The sequence below is a fragment of the Cavia porcellus genome, unplaced genomic scaffold (genome assembly GCF_034190915.1).
Source record: "Cavia porcellus strain 051 isolate PalLab524CR breed Dunkin Hartley unplaced genomic scaffold, mCavPor4.1 scaffold_23, whole genome shotgun sequence".
Taxonomy (NCBI): Eukaryota; Metazoa; Chordata; class Mammalia; order Rodentia; family Caviidae; genus Cavia; species Cavia porcellus.
The window spans coordinates 54724406-54739365 of NW_026947506.1; the positions used below are offsets into that span (position 1 = coordinate 54724406).

The following is a 14960-nucleotide window of genomic DNA, read 5'->3' on the forward strand; positions in this document are numbered from 1 at the left end:
TAACTTCTGCGAAGAGGGACCCCCCTGCACCATCAGTCCCGTCTCCCACCATCAGTCCCATCCATCAGGAGCCAGGGGTCTTGAGGGACCCCCCCAGAACCAGCCAAAGCTCCCAGGAATCTCCTCCATCCTGGGCACCTGACTACAGCCACCTGGGCTCATAGAGGCGGCCAGCTTCTCAGAGTCTAGCAGGCACACCTGAGCGTGTGCCCCCAAGTGTGTGGCAGGCAGGTGACAGATCCCAAGGGCCACTGCATAGAATATAGGTCAGAGCCCAGACGCAGTGTTGACAGGCACCAGATCTAGGGCCCCACTCGCCTATCGGCTGTAATCGGAGACTTTCCAGGCCAGGCCTGCTCAGGAAGGCTGCAGTAGAGCCGGAGCCTCCGACATGCATTATTTCTGAGTCCCAGTGCCCGCCACCACAGGGCGGCCAGGGGCCTCCGGGGCAGGTGCTAGGGGTGAACTCTGGACACTGGTGAGGGGATTTCATTCACCATTTTAAACCTCACCTACTCACCCAAGCACGTGTCAGCCCAAGAAGGCTGACACGGATCCAGGGTCATTTTCAGGCCAGGGAGGGAGTCTCATGCAAGGCTCAGCCCACCTCCTGGGACACTGGTATGCAAGGGCCATTATCCTCGGCCACCCAGCAGGGGAAGCTGCCCCTGGTTGCAAGGACAGACTCCGCTGCTTATGTGCCCTGTGCAGGTTCCCAGCCACCTGGTAGATGCCAGGTGCTCTGAGCCCAGGGAGGGAAGGGAAGCCTGGGCAGAAGCAGCGCCTCCTTTGGACAGCGCAGCTGACAGCTTCCCAGGCTGCAGCCAGGACCAGAGATCCAGAGTCAGAATGGATGGGCCTCACTCTAGGGCTCCCTCGTGTGGTTAACTGTGAAAAGATGTGGCACCCTACATCCAGGTCCTGCAGCACGTGGCCCCCGCCCTTCAGGACAAACACAGCACAGGACTACTTTGGAATCTCAGAAAAACCTTTTTATCCAGTCAGGAACCTCTCACACAGGACACAGAGAAGTTAGGTAGCAGTTATTAAAAACAGTCTCGCCAAGTGATTGGACGTTAGAATACAACAGGCAGCAGGGAGACGCCAAGGTCCCCTCCACTCTCCCAGGCTCACCCCCACCCTCACCTGCCTCCCCAGTGCGCCTCATCCCTGCCCCTCGGAGTCCAGGCACCTTACCCCAGCTTAGGTGTCAGCGTGTGGCAGTGGGAAAAAGTGACCACAGACCAGTCCAGGGGAGGTCAGAGCCCTCAGGCAGCAACAGGTTCCTGCTCCAAAGGGTCAGTGACCCTTGCTTGCCCCACCCTCAGGCAGCAGGGGAGGGTGACAGCATCCCACAGGGGCTTCCCAGGGAAGACACTCCATATGGACATCTTGGGTACTGCCGGGTGTGGCTTGGGGCTGGGCCTCAGGGCTAAGGAGGGGATGTAGGGGCTCAGTCTTCGTTTGGCTCTGACACAGCCTCCTGATGCCCACAGGACAGACTCTCTATGTGCACAAGTTCCAGGCGGGTCCCCGACAGTCTGGTAGCCAGGGGGACATAAGAACTGTTTAGAGTACAGCACCCATCCCTTTCATCCTGATGACCAGTCACCCTGCTCACGGCCAGTCTGCCTCCCCTGGGCACCTGAGGGCACCTGCATCTGATCTTCCCCAGGGCAAACACTCCCAGCAGGGGTCTAACACCCAGGCCGCCCCGCTGCTCACATGTCCACCTTGGCTCCGTCCAAGCCCTTTGGAGCCATGGGTAAGAGATGCCCACGGTGGGCCCTGTCCTCACGAAGGCACAGAGGCAGGGCACACATGGGGACAGAATGTAAGGGGACCCAGGATTAGTGTCCTCTACAGGCCTGGGCGGGAACCACAGGCCCAGGAGCAGCCTCACAGGCCTCGAGCTCTGCTCAGCCCACCCGCCCGCCTGCTTCTTGGAGTTAATACCATGCACCTACAGGAAACCCCAAGATGTCTGCCAAGGGTGCTGGGCCAGCTCCAAACGGCCTCCCAGGGGCCTGCAGGAGGCAGGAACACACCTGTCTGCATCTGTAGGAGCCGCTCAGAGTTTATAGTTTCATTTTCCTAAAAATACACCTTTGGGGGCCTCAGATTCTTTGCAAAATTCACAACAGACATACAAACTTGGACATTCCCCACCCTTCCACTGTCCCTCGGTTCCCCCGGGGAGCTCAGAATAAAGTGACCAGTCCACTTGGCCTGGGTCCTCAGGGCATCTCCTCCCGAAGCAGTCGATGGGGACATCATTGGCACCGGCCTCTGTGGGCTGCATCACATGACCGCGCAGCACGAGTTTTGTTTCCGAGCCTTAATAGAGACAAAAGTGGAGCTGAGGGGGACCAGCCCACCCTCAGCAGCCAGTAAGGGGATGGGCAGAAGGGGATGGAGTCACCCAACGCCAGTCTCCATGTTCCCACACACGGCCCCGGATACTACCAGGAGGCTGTGCTTCCAAACAATGGCCAGGGTCCCTGCTCTAATCCTCGGGAGCAGCTGTCACATCCCTGCTTCACTCCACCCTCACCCCCGTCCCCACCACCCAAGTGCCACCAGGCCAGCCAGGAGCCAGCCAGCGGAAAGGCAGCCATCAGGAGCCATGGCCACCAAAGGGGAACGGGTGGGCGGCACCTCAGGAGGTGTCCAGCCAGGACGGGAGTGGGGCTGAGTGCCTGTGTCACACAGGAGCCAGTGTGTGGGGCTGGGGTGGCTTCAGAAACTACCCAAACTCGGCCCCCAGCCAGATGGTGCCTGTGAACTGATGATGGGAGACACGAACCCCAGACACACCCTGATGAAATGAAAATAAACTCCGAGGGACCGCCGGAGGGAAGGGCTGGTGGGGGTGGGCAGCAGCCACTCACGGTTTTATAGAAGGCTTTCGACTGCGTTCCCAGGACTTCCGATTTGGACACTAAGTCATCGAGCTTTTCGCCTCGCTCCAACAGAGACTCCATGGTATTGTGCTGGACAGAAGACAAGGGGACATTTGGCTCTGCTCCATCAGTGACTGGCAAGAGCCTCACAGGAGCTGGGACTGGATTCCCACAGGGGACACACAGAGCCCCCGAACTCCCCAGCAGAATCAAACAAGCCATATGGAAAAGGCCACGCACATGCATATATGTTACTCTCAGGCACAAGCGTGCTTGTGTTCTCACGCATGTGCACACATGTGCATGTAGGTGGGGGTCCCACAGGAGGAGACCAGAGTGGGTACCCCGTGGCTGGCCTGGGCTGCACAGTGATCTCTGGAACTTCATGTCCACCCAGAGCCTCTGAGTGGGACCTGATTTGGGACAGATGTCATTAGTTAAGACAGGGTTGCAGTGGGTTAAAGTAGGTCTGATTCAGGAGAAAATAATCGCAGTGACACACAGAGGGGTAGGCCACATGTCACAGATAGAGCCGGAGCAGGGCGCCCACAGTCCAAGGCCTGCCTGCAGCTCCACCCAGAGCCAGGAGATCTGGCACAGATGCCCGAGGATCCACCCGGAAACAGCCTGTGCACACCACAGTCTTGGGCTTCAGAACTGTCCCCTCTGGCCAGTTGTGGGGGTGCATGCCTATAACTCCAGCACTCAGGAGGCTGAAGCAACTGCAAGTTGGAGGCCACCCTGGGTTCCATAGTGAGTTCAAGGCCAGCCTGAAATACATAGCAAGACCCTGTCTCAAAAAATAAATAAATAAAAACAAAAAGCCACTATCCACCCTCTGTTGTTTTGGGTCACCCAGTTTGCGGGTGTTTATTCATGGCAGGTGTGGGTAAGCTGTGTCACCTGACCTGGTAGCGCTGCAGAGCTACCACGCACAAGAGAGGAGACAAGTCCAAACTGAAAGTGCTGCAAATGCACACAAGCTGGGTGTGGTACACCTGTAATCCCACCACTAGGGGAGGCTGAGGCAGGAGGGTCTCAAATTTGAGTCCTGTCTGGGCAACTTAGCTATTTAGTGAGACTCTTTCTCAAAAATGAGGTGAGTGGGGCTGAGGCTAAAGATTTGGCTCTAGTACAAAGGAACTGGGCTCAATCACTAGTACACACTGCAAAAAAAAAAAAAGTGTGAACACCAGATTTCAGTCAGGCTCCACATACAAAAAAACACCTCACTAGTGACTTTTAAAACCTATTACATTTGGACATAATCAAAACAACTACTTTTATCATTTTAAAACATGACTCCTACAAAATCAGAACTACACAACTCCCATGTGCAGTGCATCACACTGCTAGTGGGCTGCACTGCGGGGGACAGGCCCACTCACCCAAATGACACACAGCACGCTGCACTGGGGAAGCCCTTTGGAGAGGGGCATGGACACAGGTCCCAAGAGAAGCAGTGGCCCCTTCTCTCCTGGACTGTGCCAAGACGGAGGAACTCCCACACGAGCCGGTGAGGCAGCAGCCTCAGGCCTCCACCCCACAGGCAGCTGAGCAGCTCAGGCATAAGTGGGAAATGCTGCCAGGAGAGGGGAGCAGGGAGGTTCCCAGCATGGTGTGCACATGAGTAAAGATGTCACCACGAACCCATCATTCTGTGTGATTAGGGTGCACTAGTGTATGGATAAGCCGAACACAAAGATTAAGCTCTAAAAACTGATCTGGATTTTACAACTGCAGCTGAATGGGGCTGAGAACACGGCTGGTCTACTTGCTAGTGGAAAAAGGACAGATAGGACTTGGGTGGAAAACTGGAGACACAATCTCCGTGGTCAGAAAGGCCCTCAGCCCATTTCTACAGCATAGGCACCCAGGGCCCAGGGAGCCAGACGAGGCGAGAGGCAGATGTGGTGCAGGGAGCAGCCCGGGAAACACCGGTGCCAGTCAGGCACCCAGGGGGCTCCATGGACCCTCAGCAACAGTGTGATCCGCGGGAGGCCTGAGCAGGCACTGTGCACAGGCTGTGTGGAGGAGACCTTCGACACTGCCAGGAGGGTGCGGTTTATCAGGGAGGCTGGCACTGCTGACCATTACTAGGAGGGTGACAGATTGAAGCTTGTGACTGAAGGCTGAAGGAAGGAGCCAGTTACAGACAAAGGTCACAAAGACCAAAACTGAGAAGAAAAGCAGCCAGCCAGAATCGAAAGAAAAAATGTAGGGCAGCCATTCCAAATCAGTTTTCACATAAAAACACAAGTTCCCCCAGTATCCTGGGAGGCTGAGGCAGGGAAGCCACAGGTTTGAGCCCAGTCTGGCCAACTTAGTGACTTAGGAAAGTGGAGAGAGGTGGACACAGCTCAGCGCAGAGGTCCTGGGTTCATTCCCAGCACACATATGGACACAAAAGCAAGCTCCAGCTCAATGAGACAGGCCAGGCCTGCAGTGTGGACCGGCTGTCTGCCAGTGCTGCGGGGCCGAGAGCTGCCTCGATGCAGCCTCCCGGGGCCAACCTCAGCTGGGCCTTGGAGCCTTGTAACTACCCAATAGGGAGCAGCCTGGGGAGAAGACAAGGGCGATGCCAGTTCTCAGCCTGGGCCCTACCCAACAAGGGGTGACAGGAACCAGGAGCCCTGGAGGAGGGCGGAGTGGTGAGGATGATGGGGTGGGACCACACTCCTGGGATGGCTGTGGTCAAGATTAATGAGGACTGACTGGCACCAGCTCAGCCCCAGCACACCTATCTGCCCTTCAGATTTCTGGGTTTTTATTTTTTGTGTGTCTAGTTTTCTTTTTTGTACCAGGGATCAAACTCACAACCTCGAGCTTGCCAGGCGGGTGCTTATGCCACTGAGCTAAATTACTGACCCCATTTCTGGGTTTTTAAGAGACAAGGTCTCAATTGATGGAAAAACAAGGTGCTTCCAGGATAAAGAGGAACTGGGGGAATTTGCAACCACCAATTCAACTCTACAGAGAGTATTGCAGGATATTCTAAAAAAGAAAAATACAAAGAATCCAGAAATAGTGGCGGGGAGGCCACAATGAATGGAGCAGAGAACAAAATGAAGACAAACTGACAACTAATGACAGAAAAAAAGCTCAACAGAAATGAGGCAGAGAAGATTGGATGATAGGAACAGCTATTTTGGAGAAAATGACATCTTAATAGGTAATACTGATTTAGTATCATCTTGTTTTGAAGTCTCATCAAACTTTTGTTCTTCTGTCTCCATTGGTCTAAACAGGTTGTATCTTACTGGATTTTATTATGTACGATAGTATAAGCAAAAACTTTTAAAGACAAGGAGATTATACAGAAACCATTGTTCATTTTCTGTTAATTGATTCTAAATACCCTGTAATGCTGTCATTCTCTTAAATGGTTTTACATTGTTTTGATATATTTAATGCTACAATATACGAAGTTGTACTCAAGGATTTCAAGGAAAGAGACAACATGGTAACTACTTTTATGTCAGGATTATCTTGTGGTGAAACACTATTCTGCTTAAATGGTTACGTTTTGATCTGCGCTGTTTTGCTGTTATGCCCTCTTTTATCTCAATCTCCACTCCATTATTTACTTTTTTATTTTTATCCGTTTAATTAAGGGAAAAATAAATTAAAATAGCAGGATATATTATAGCAACCCACTTTGACTTTCCATTATCTTGATTTAAAGCCCTGTATTACTCTCACCATCTTGTTTTTGACTGATGTCCCCCTATTCTGCTTTGCTTGATAGTACCAGGTTCGAAAGTTTAGGCAACAGCTGTGAAGATAGTGAGACTCATTATGACGCCCATTCTCGATGACTTTTATCTACTTTTGAAGACCTACAATGTCTCCAATGTTTTGGTTTTGTCGGTTTTGTTCTTTACTGTTTTGTTCAATTTTATTATAACTGATGATATAGGCAATTCTATTAGAGATAGCGGGAGGCATTATGGTAACCATTATTGATCACCTTGTATTATGCTTTTACATTATCTATTATGTCCACCCTTTTGATTTGATTTGACTCTGTTCTGTTATGTCACATTTGGTTCTACTCCCTTCCAAAAAAGTAATAAGAACTGTGGGAGTAACAAAACCCAAAATGTGTAATAGTCATTGTACAAAAGAGAGGAAAAGAAATTGCTCTAAATGATATAATTGCATGTATGTTTAAGTGTATAAGATAGAAAATGATATCACTGAGTTTTATTGGATCATTGAACAGAACTGTTTGCAGACTCACTGTTGGAATGTCCACTTTACAAGCTTTAATTTTGTGACTTGAACAATTATTTCTAAGATGACAATATGTAATCCATTAACTAGTGATTTCCTACTGTTTATTTTTTTCTGTAAATCTGTATAACTTGTACCCTTTCTCTGCTTTTTTTTTTTCTCCTTAAATAAAATTAAAAAAAAAAAAAAAAAAAAGACAAGGTCTCACTATGGAGTCCAGGCTAGCCTCAAATTCCAGTAGTCCTCTTGCCTCAGTGCAAAAGCTAGAGTTACAGGCATGCACCACCAAGCCTGGCTGCTCCGCTCTCCACCTCCCCACTTACCAGAATGATCTTGGTCTCATCTAGCTCTGCCTGTACTTTACTCATGGGGTCTGCTTCTCGGGGGTTCTAGAAAAAGCCAAAGTAAGAACAGAGTCAGGAGGGAGCAATGACCTGGAAACAGACACAAACAAGGAAGTTGGCCCAGTGTCCTAGGCAGAAAGTCATCTTATTTAAATGCAATGTAAGATTTTCTTTCAGTGAAGGTTCAAGAGAAGACACAGATATCACTGACTCAGACTCCCACAGCACTGTCCCCCCAGCTCCATGTGGGCCCCAACACAGATGTCTCTTCAAAACCAACCTGGTATCTACTGAGGTGACCCTCCAGGGCCGTGTACTGGATGGTGGCGGGGGATCCTACGGGCCAATCTATCCTGTCGACCTGCTTGGAGAATTCATCTAGTACCTGCAAGACAACCAAGTCCCCATCAGCCCCTACTGGTGGTCCCCATCAGCCCCTACTGGTGGTCCCCATCAGCCCCTACTGGTGCTCCCCAGCACCCATGAGGGGCGCCAAGTCTCCCCAAGTGCCCAGAGCTCAGAGAGGGATGACGTCGCCATCCAATGACAAAAGGAGGGTCTGTCTACAACTCCTCTCCCCAGATGTTTCATCATCAAAATACATCCCAAAGATGCAGGAATCAAAAGTGAAGAATGTACAAAATGGCATGAACCTCACCTGAGGAACAATAAAAGGATTTACATTTTAAGTGACAGATTTCTCAGGAAAACGGTACTGTCTTGTATTTTTGCAGAGTAATTTTTCAGAAGGGGAACTAAGCACTTTCAATTTAAACAACCACTGCTGTCACATGCTTGGAGCTATGTGTCTCAGTGCTGTGGGGGATGAAGCCTCTGTCTTCAAATACAATTAACACCACACAAAGAAATCAAAGGATGAGTGTGGTGGTGCACACCTATAATCCCAGCACTCTGGGAGGTTGAGACAGAAGGATCACAAATTCAAACCCAGCATGGACTTAGTGAGACATTGTCTCAAAAAATAAAAAAATAAAAAAAAAAAGAAGGAGAGCTGGGCAATACAGTTCAGTGCAAAAACCTGGGGGCAATCCTAGTGCTGGGGCAAACCAAACAAACAATAAAGTATGCTGAGATGCTAAGCTCCACGCAGCAAGAACTGCCCTATTTTGGGACAGCACTGCAGAAGCAACTCAGCGAGTGAGAGACCCTGAGGAGGTGGCCAAGGTATGACACCACCCACCAACCCAAGGCACAACAGGCCCTGCTCCAGGGGAGGCACTGCAGCCTGGTGGCCAGAACATTGGCAGATGCGCACAGCAGCACAGAGAGGGACCCTGGCTGTCTCAGGGCAAGGGCAGGGCAGAGGGCTCTGAGCAATCATCCTTGTGGAGCAGCCGAACCCCATACCCACCTTCTCCAGCAAGGAAAAGGCCACCCGGGATGGGTACTCGCTGTCAGCAATGACCACAGCCGCAAGACCATCGCTGCGGACATAGACGTGGCACAGGTACTCTGGGGAAACGGAGACTAACATGAGGGATTCAGGCTGCTTTTAGTCCCCCAAACCAAGGCATCACAAAGCTGCACCCCACCCCACCCCTGCCTCCTGTGTGGACCCAAGCCCCAGCTTCAGCTCTGTGGTTCTGGACGGGGTCCTGGAGGGGCCACAGAGCAGCTCCCTGCCTGTACCCAGTGCTCAGGCCCAGCACTGCCAGCCCTTTAAGGCTGGAAAGAGACACCAGGATGAGCAAACACCCAGGCTCAGTCCTGATGACTCATAGCCTTCTGAGGCTCTGTGTTGCTCCCAGACTGAGGGAAGCAAAGACAAGCAGCCCCTACTAAAACACAAAGATGGAAACCCTTTCTGAGGGCCCTAAGCTGGGAAATGACTCTTCTGGTTTCGGTCTCCCAAGCCATGGCAACTGCCCCACCTGCTCCAGCTGTGCTAAGCAGCTGGGGCTCTTGCTGGGGAAAAACCGGGCAATGGCTGGCCGAGGTCTCTAGTATGACTACTGTGATCAAAAGGTATGGTTTCGGGGCTGGGGATTTAGCTCAGCGGCATAAGCACCTGCCTTGCAAGCAGGCAGTCGTGAGTTCGATCCCTGGTACCGATAAAAAGGAAAAAGGCAAAAAAAATAAAAGGTATGGTTTCGCCCGGTGTGATGGCACATGCTTCTAATGCCAGCATGCTGGGCGGCTGAGGAGGGAATGCAAATTCAAGCCCAGCCTAGGCAACTTAGCAAGGCCCTATCTCAAATTTTTAAAAATACAAGGGCTGAGGACACAGCCGAATGCAAAAGCCCTGGGTTCATCCTCAGTACCACAAAAAGTGTGTTTTGGGGCTGGGGGTTTGGCTCAGCAGCATAAGTGCCCACTGGCAAGCTCGAGGTCTTTAGTTACATCCCAGGTACAAAAAAAAAAGTGTGCTTTGCATAAGGACTTCAGCAAAACAGCCAGTGCCCAGGACTGCGGCCCATCCACACCTGGAAAGGGTTCAGTGGTGACAGATCTACCCACACCTCTAATGTAAGAGCAATGTAAGGATGACAGCTTGTGAACATGAACCTTCTCATCCTTACAGATGTGACCCGAGAGGCTCTGTGTTAAACAACAAAAAACCCCAAAAAAGCGGAAACACTTCGAGCCTGAGATGAGGAAAGAGCAGGATCGATGAGAATGGCTGAGGGGGTGGGGAGTTAGTGTCTGCGCACTGCGTTTTGGGTACACTCCCAGGTAAGCAGAATTCAAACACAGGGTTGAAGCGCACACATCCCACGGAAAGTATGAGCCTGGTAATGAAATTAGGAAGGGCAGACAGACTGAAGGAGCAGACAGAGCACACTGAAATCTTCCTGAGTCAGCTTCACTTCCGTAATACTCACAGCACAGGGATCCCACACGGAGTAACACATTCAGCCCTGGCTGACACTTCTGCCATCGCTCTAGGGACTCCGCAGTAAGTGACCTGGGGCCAGTGCACATGTGAGGTGGTCGTGGTTTCTGCCTGACGAAACTCAGGTGACTTTTTCCTAATCTGTGTAACTTATGAGTCTAAAACAAATGCTTACAAACTGTAACACAAGACGACTCATGCAAAAGAAAAAAAACAATGAATTTTCAGGTTTCTGGTCAAAAAATCTAAGGTGCACAGAATGTAGCCTTCCCTCACCAGCACTGCTGGGAGGCTCTTCAGAGGGGAAAGGGAAGAATGTGAAGGCTGCTTATTGCTGCAAGCAAGTCAGACCTTCATCTTAAGTGAGTCCAAGTTTAGGGGGCCACTGTACCCAAGAAGCTTAGAATTTACCAGTGGGCATGGGAGTCTGATAGACAGGAAGAGGAGGAGAGAATGAGCTAGCAGACGGGTGGGGTGCACGTGCTCATGGGGGGCTGTGCTGCCCAGGTGTGAGGCCCTGGCAGCACATACCTCAGCAAGCCTCTTACCTTGCTCTTTGACCGAAGCTCTGCTGCCTTTCGCCGAGCGCTCCACAATCAGTTGACTAGTGAAGGTCATGAATTCCTGAACACTAAGAAACACAACACACTCTTATTATATTCTTCTGTCACCTTGACCCCAACACAGTGCAAAGTGACCTCTTAGCTTACAAGTTAAAGAGACATTGCCCCTTGGTTTCCTTCCTTTCCCTTTTAACCTTAGTAACAAACACTGAAAATGGACACAAATACGGACAAATATGAACCATCACCATCACTAACATCATGCTTTGTGTGACACCTAGCTCACAAAAACAACCCACTTTCAGGCTTCAGGAGAAACTTTCAATCTATAGTCAATGTGACAATTGATCAGAGGAGAAAATTAGGCAGCTCACGGCCTAATTTCCAAGAAACAAACATAAAATGCATTAGAAAAACATCAGGGGCAAAAACTGCAGGCAGCTCTACTGCTATTGCCACACATTGGACCTTGGCAATGCCATGTGCTGCCACCAGCTGAGGATGGGCCATATGCATTCTGGGAGGATGGCAAAGACACAGCCTGGCCAAGACAAGGAGGTGGGGACAACTTGTACAAAGGCTAAGGAAAAAAGTCTGTTATGGGAAAGAGCGATGTGGCAAAAAGGGACAGTCACTCAAGATGGTGGAGCACAGAAATAGAGGCTAAGACAGAACCTCTAACAGGGGTGCAATGTCAAGGGGAGCAGAGGCCATCAAACAGGGTCTTCAACTAGGAGCCCAAGCCTTCCATGAGGGCCCCCACAGCGACACTAAGATGGAACTCTGGAACCCAGCTCCATACTCAGCAGGTGCCACGCAGGTTTCTGCACTGTGCCTTGGTGCAATCATGCCATGGGTGAAGATTAAATTAATTAATACACTCAAAGTGCTTGGTTCCGTGCCCAGACTAGCTATTATTATCATGGGTGAACTAGACCAAAATAATCATAGAAAAGAAATCATAGAGAAGCTAAGTCCCTCAAATAAGGAGGAACTTGTACAACTAAAAAGATATAGCAGGTAGGAGTATAATCAGATATGGGAAGAAATGTGCTAGTTGTGAGCGTCAGTATACAACAGCCAAAAGAGCTGGGACACTATTAAAGGTTTTAAGCTCGCAGGCTGGTAGTCATGGGACATGAAGGACAGGAGTTAGGCGGTCGCGTGAGAAACCGAGGTCAGCTGGAGAGCAGTGCCTCCAGTAGAGATGTCTGCTTCCTGCCACAGCTGAATCACCTGAGACTAGCGCAGGAATCCCAAAGAAGCGAGGGGGAAATCCTACAGGGAAATCTCTGAGAATCTGTAGTGTAAATGGAATAGAAAGAAAACCAAAACAAGAACAAGTTGGCACCAAAAATTCCAATCAGAAAAAAGCAGTTACATAAAGCAGAGACTGGAGGCCAAGGCAAAGAAAGAGAAGAATCCAGAACTACAAGGCTGAGCCCAAAGATGATGCAGTAGTTCCACTTGTGGATACAAAACAAAGAAAACTGTAAGCAGGTTGTTAAAAAGATGTTTGTACACTCGTATCCACATTAGCACATGTATTAGCATTATTAATGCTAATAACTTAGCATTATTTGTAACAGCTAAATGTGGAAGTAAGCTAAGTATACATTGGCAGATGCATGGGTAAGCAAAATGTATATATCATGAAGGATTATTTGGCCACAGAAAGGAAGGAAATTCTGATACACTGACCAACAAAGATGAACATTGGGACAGCAGGCTAAGTGAAATAAGCCATACACCACAAGTTAAATACTGCGTGATTTCACTTACATAAGTTTCCTTGAATAATCACTACTGTACAGACAGAATGGTGGGAATGTATAGCAAGAAACAGGGAAAGATAAGGGGAGTTAGCATTTAATGGGTACAGTTTCAGTTTTAAATGATTAATATGATACATTTGTTAAGTGTATTTTAGCCCCTACACACACACACAGACACACACACAAAGTTTCAACAGAGGTAACAGAAATTGTTTCAGATCGGGATGCAAAGTACTCCCATCAAAAAGATACTGAGGCCCTGAAGCAAAGAAAACTGAAAGCAGATTTCCCTAGAATTTGAGACTAAACGACCAGAGGGACCTTGTGGGGTATTTTCCCTTTTGTGCTCCAGTCATTCTGCCCCGCTGTATACACGGCTTCCCGTAATTCAGTGTCTGAAACATTTAAGAGTCCTTAAGCCTTACAGATTGGAGGCTTCCTTCCAGATCTAAGGTGTTCCAAACCTGTTGTACCACTAGGGTGAACCACTAAGAAGCATACGACCTGGTTCAATCTTAACTCATTGTAATGGAACCTTATGGAACCTCAGAGACTTCACCCATTAAAAAAACGAACAAGTGGGAAAAAAAGAAAATGAACAAACCCTATCAATTTCTCACATACTGAATCGCAGGGAAGATCAGTGAGGAAATACAAAGATAGATCTCAACACAGAGCACCCAGATCCTGGTCCGAATCAACACTTGGGTGTGACGTGTTGGTTTAAAATTCACTTTCCCGGGACTCGCCCTACCAGATCAGGACACCTGGGCGTAAACTGGGAATCTGTATTACTTCAAAACCCTCTTTTACTCTTTGTAGGTCAGGAATTATGCTAGACGATTCCCAGAGGTTCGAGACCCAGCCCGCCCCGTCCCGCCCGCCGGCCGCTCACCTGGACCTCTGGAAGAAGCTGAAGGAGGACACATCGTACGCGGCCTTGAGCAGCCCCACCTTGGACTCGCTTTTGTACAGGACGCTCAGACTGTACAGCTTCATGGCGCCGCCCTGGGCCGCCCGCCCGCTCGCTCAGCCCAGCCCAGCCTCAAAGCCAGCACAGCAGCCGGCTGGCGACGGGGCCGCGCCGGCTTCCGTCTCCGGGCTCGGAGTCCACTTCCGGTTCCTGTCAGAGGCCGCTCGCTGGATGTGGGCGGGGTCTTGCCCCGGATGCAGAATCTGGCTGCCGGAAGTGCGACGCGGCGCCCACTAAGCGCCGGTGCAGTTTGGCGTATCGCTCCGCCCCGGAAGGAGCGGCGGGCCCGTTGCTTTTGCTGTCTCTTTAAGGGCTTTCAAAGGAGCTCTTTTGCCCAGGACCGCGCTGGGCAGTGCTGTCACCTCCCTCCTCCACGCCGTGAGTGGGAACACAGTATTTCCTAGTCCGCGTGACCCAGAGAAGCGCGAACGAATCGGCTCTGTGGCTGTGGACACCGGCAGCTCAAAAAGCAGATCTGAATATAGGAAAGGATCCTCTCCTCTATGGCCCTGTCCTGGGCGGGAAGTGCTACGCTGCCAGTGCTGCAAGAGGCCTCAGGCCCCATAGACCTTCAGCACAGGACCCTGAGCCTCCGCTGACCTCGCAGTCGCAGAGTCTGTTTATCTCAGAAGGGAGCAGAAACTCAGCTTTACTGTGCAAGGGGAAGTTTGGTGCACAGCGACCTGATTTTGCTTCAGTTGTTGAAATCATGCAAGCCCATGGATGGAGATGAGCGAGGCACAGTATCCCAAAGCTATCACTCTTTGTCAGTTTCCTGTGTACTAAGTGTCATCATGTAATCATAATGGACCTTGGTGCTCATGGCACCGTGCGCCTGTAGTCCCAGCTACCAGAGACTAAGGCAAAAGGATCTCTTGAGCCCAGGAGTTTGGGGCCAGCCTGGCCAGCCACCTAGCAAGATCCTATACAAACAGAAAATCCCCTTGGCCTCTAGAACTAGGCAATAAGATCACAGAATCATGCTGGAAGCATAGAGATCGAAAATGATATGGGAAAGTTGATATATTGGGAAACCAGCAGAGTCACCCCACGATCATTATTCTAAATCAGGACTTCTCAAGTTCCAACCCTATTGATACTGTAGGTTAGATCATTGTTGGGGGCTTGCTATTTTGCGCATTGCAGGCAGCTTCGCAGGCCTTGTGCCCAACAGGAATCAGTACCAACCCACACCCATCATGGCAACTAAAATTGTGTCCAGAAATTGCCAGAGGTACACTAGAGCTGTGTTTTAGGAAACCATTGTTCTGAATATTTCTGTGGCTAAGGAACGATGACCTATATTCAGAAA

At 50.2% G+C, this 14960-nt stretch overlaps 1 protein-coding gene across 1 annotated transcript; it reads right to left on the reverse strand.

Annotated features, from left to right (window-relative positions):
• Window positions 1-970: 970 nt before the first annotated feature.
• Ykt6 (YKT6 v-SNARE homolog) lies at window positions 971-13791 on the reverse strand. Its single transcript, XM_003465821.5, has 7 exons — window positions 13571-13791; window positions 10886-10968; window positions 8856-8956; window positions 7764-7868; window positions 7463-7528; window positions 2892-2993; window positions 971-2337 (listed from the first exon to the last, which is right to left on the reverse strand). Exons 1-7 carry the CDS (start codon window positions 13672-13674, stop codon window positions 2302-2304), a joined length of 597 nt encoding a protein of 198 aa, XP_003465869.1. The 5' UTR covers window positions 13675-13791; the 3' UTR covers window positions 971-2301.
• Window positions 13792-14960: the final 1169 nt, after the last annotated feature.

Coding starts and splice junctions, on each gene's coding strand:
- Ykt6 (XM_003465821.5), bottom strand. CDS start 13,674: ATGAAGCTGTACAGTCTGAGCGTCCTGTACAAAAGCGAGTCCAAGGTG. Junction 7,869..8,855: donor CCTTTTCCTTGCTGGAGAAG/GTGGGTATGGGG, acceptor GTTGTCTTGCAG/GTACTAGATGAATTCTCCAA. Junction 2,994..7,462: donor ATGAGACCAAGATCATTCTG/GTAAGTGGGGAG, acceptor TCTTCTGTCCAG/CACAATACCATGGAGTCTCT.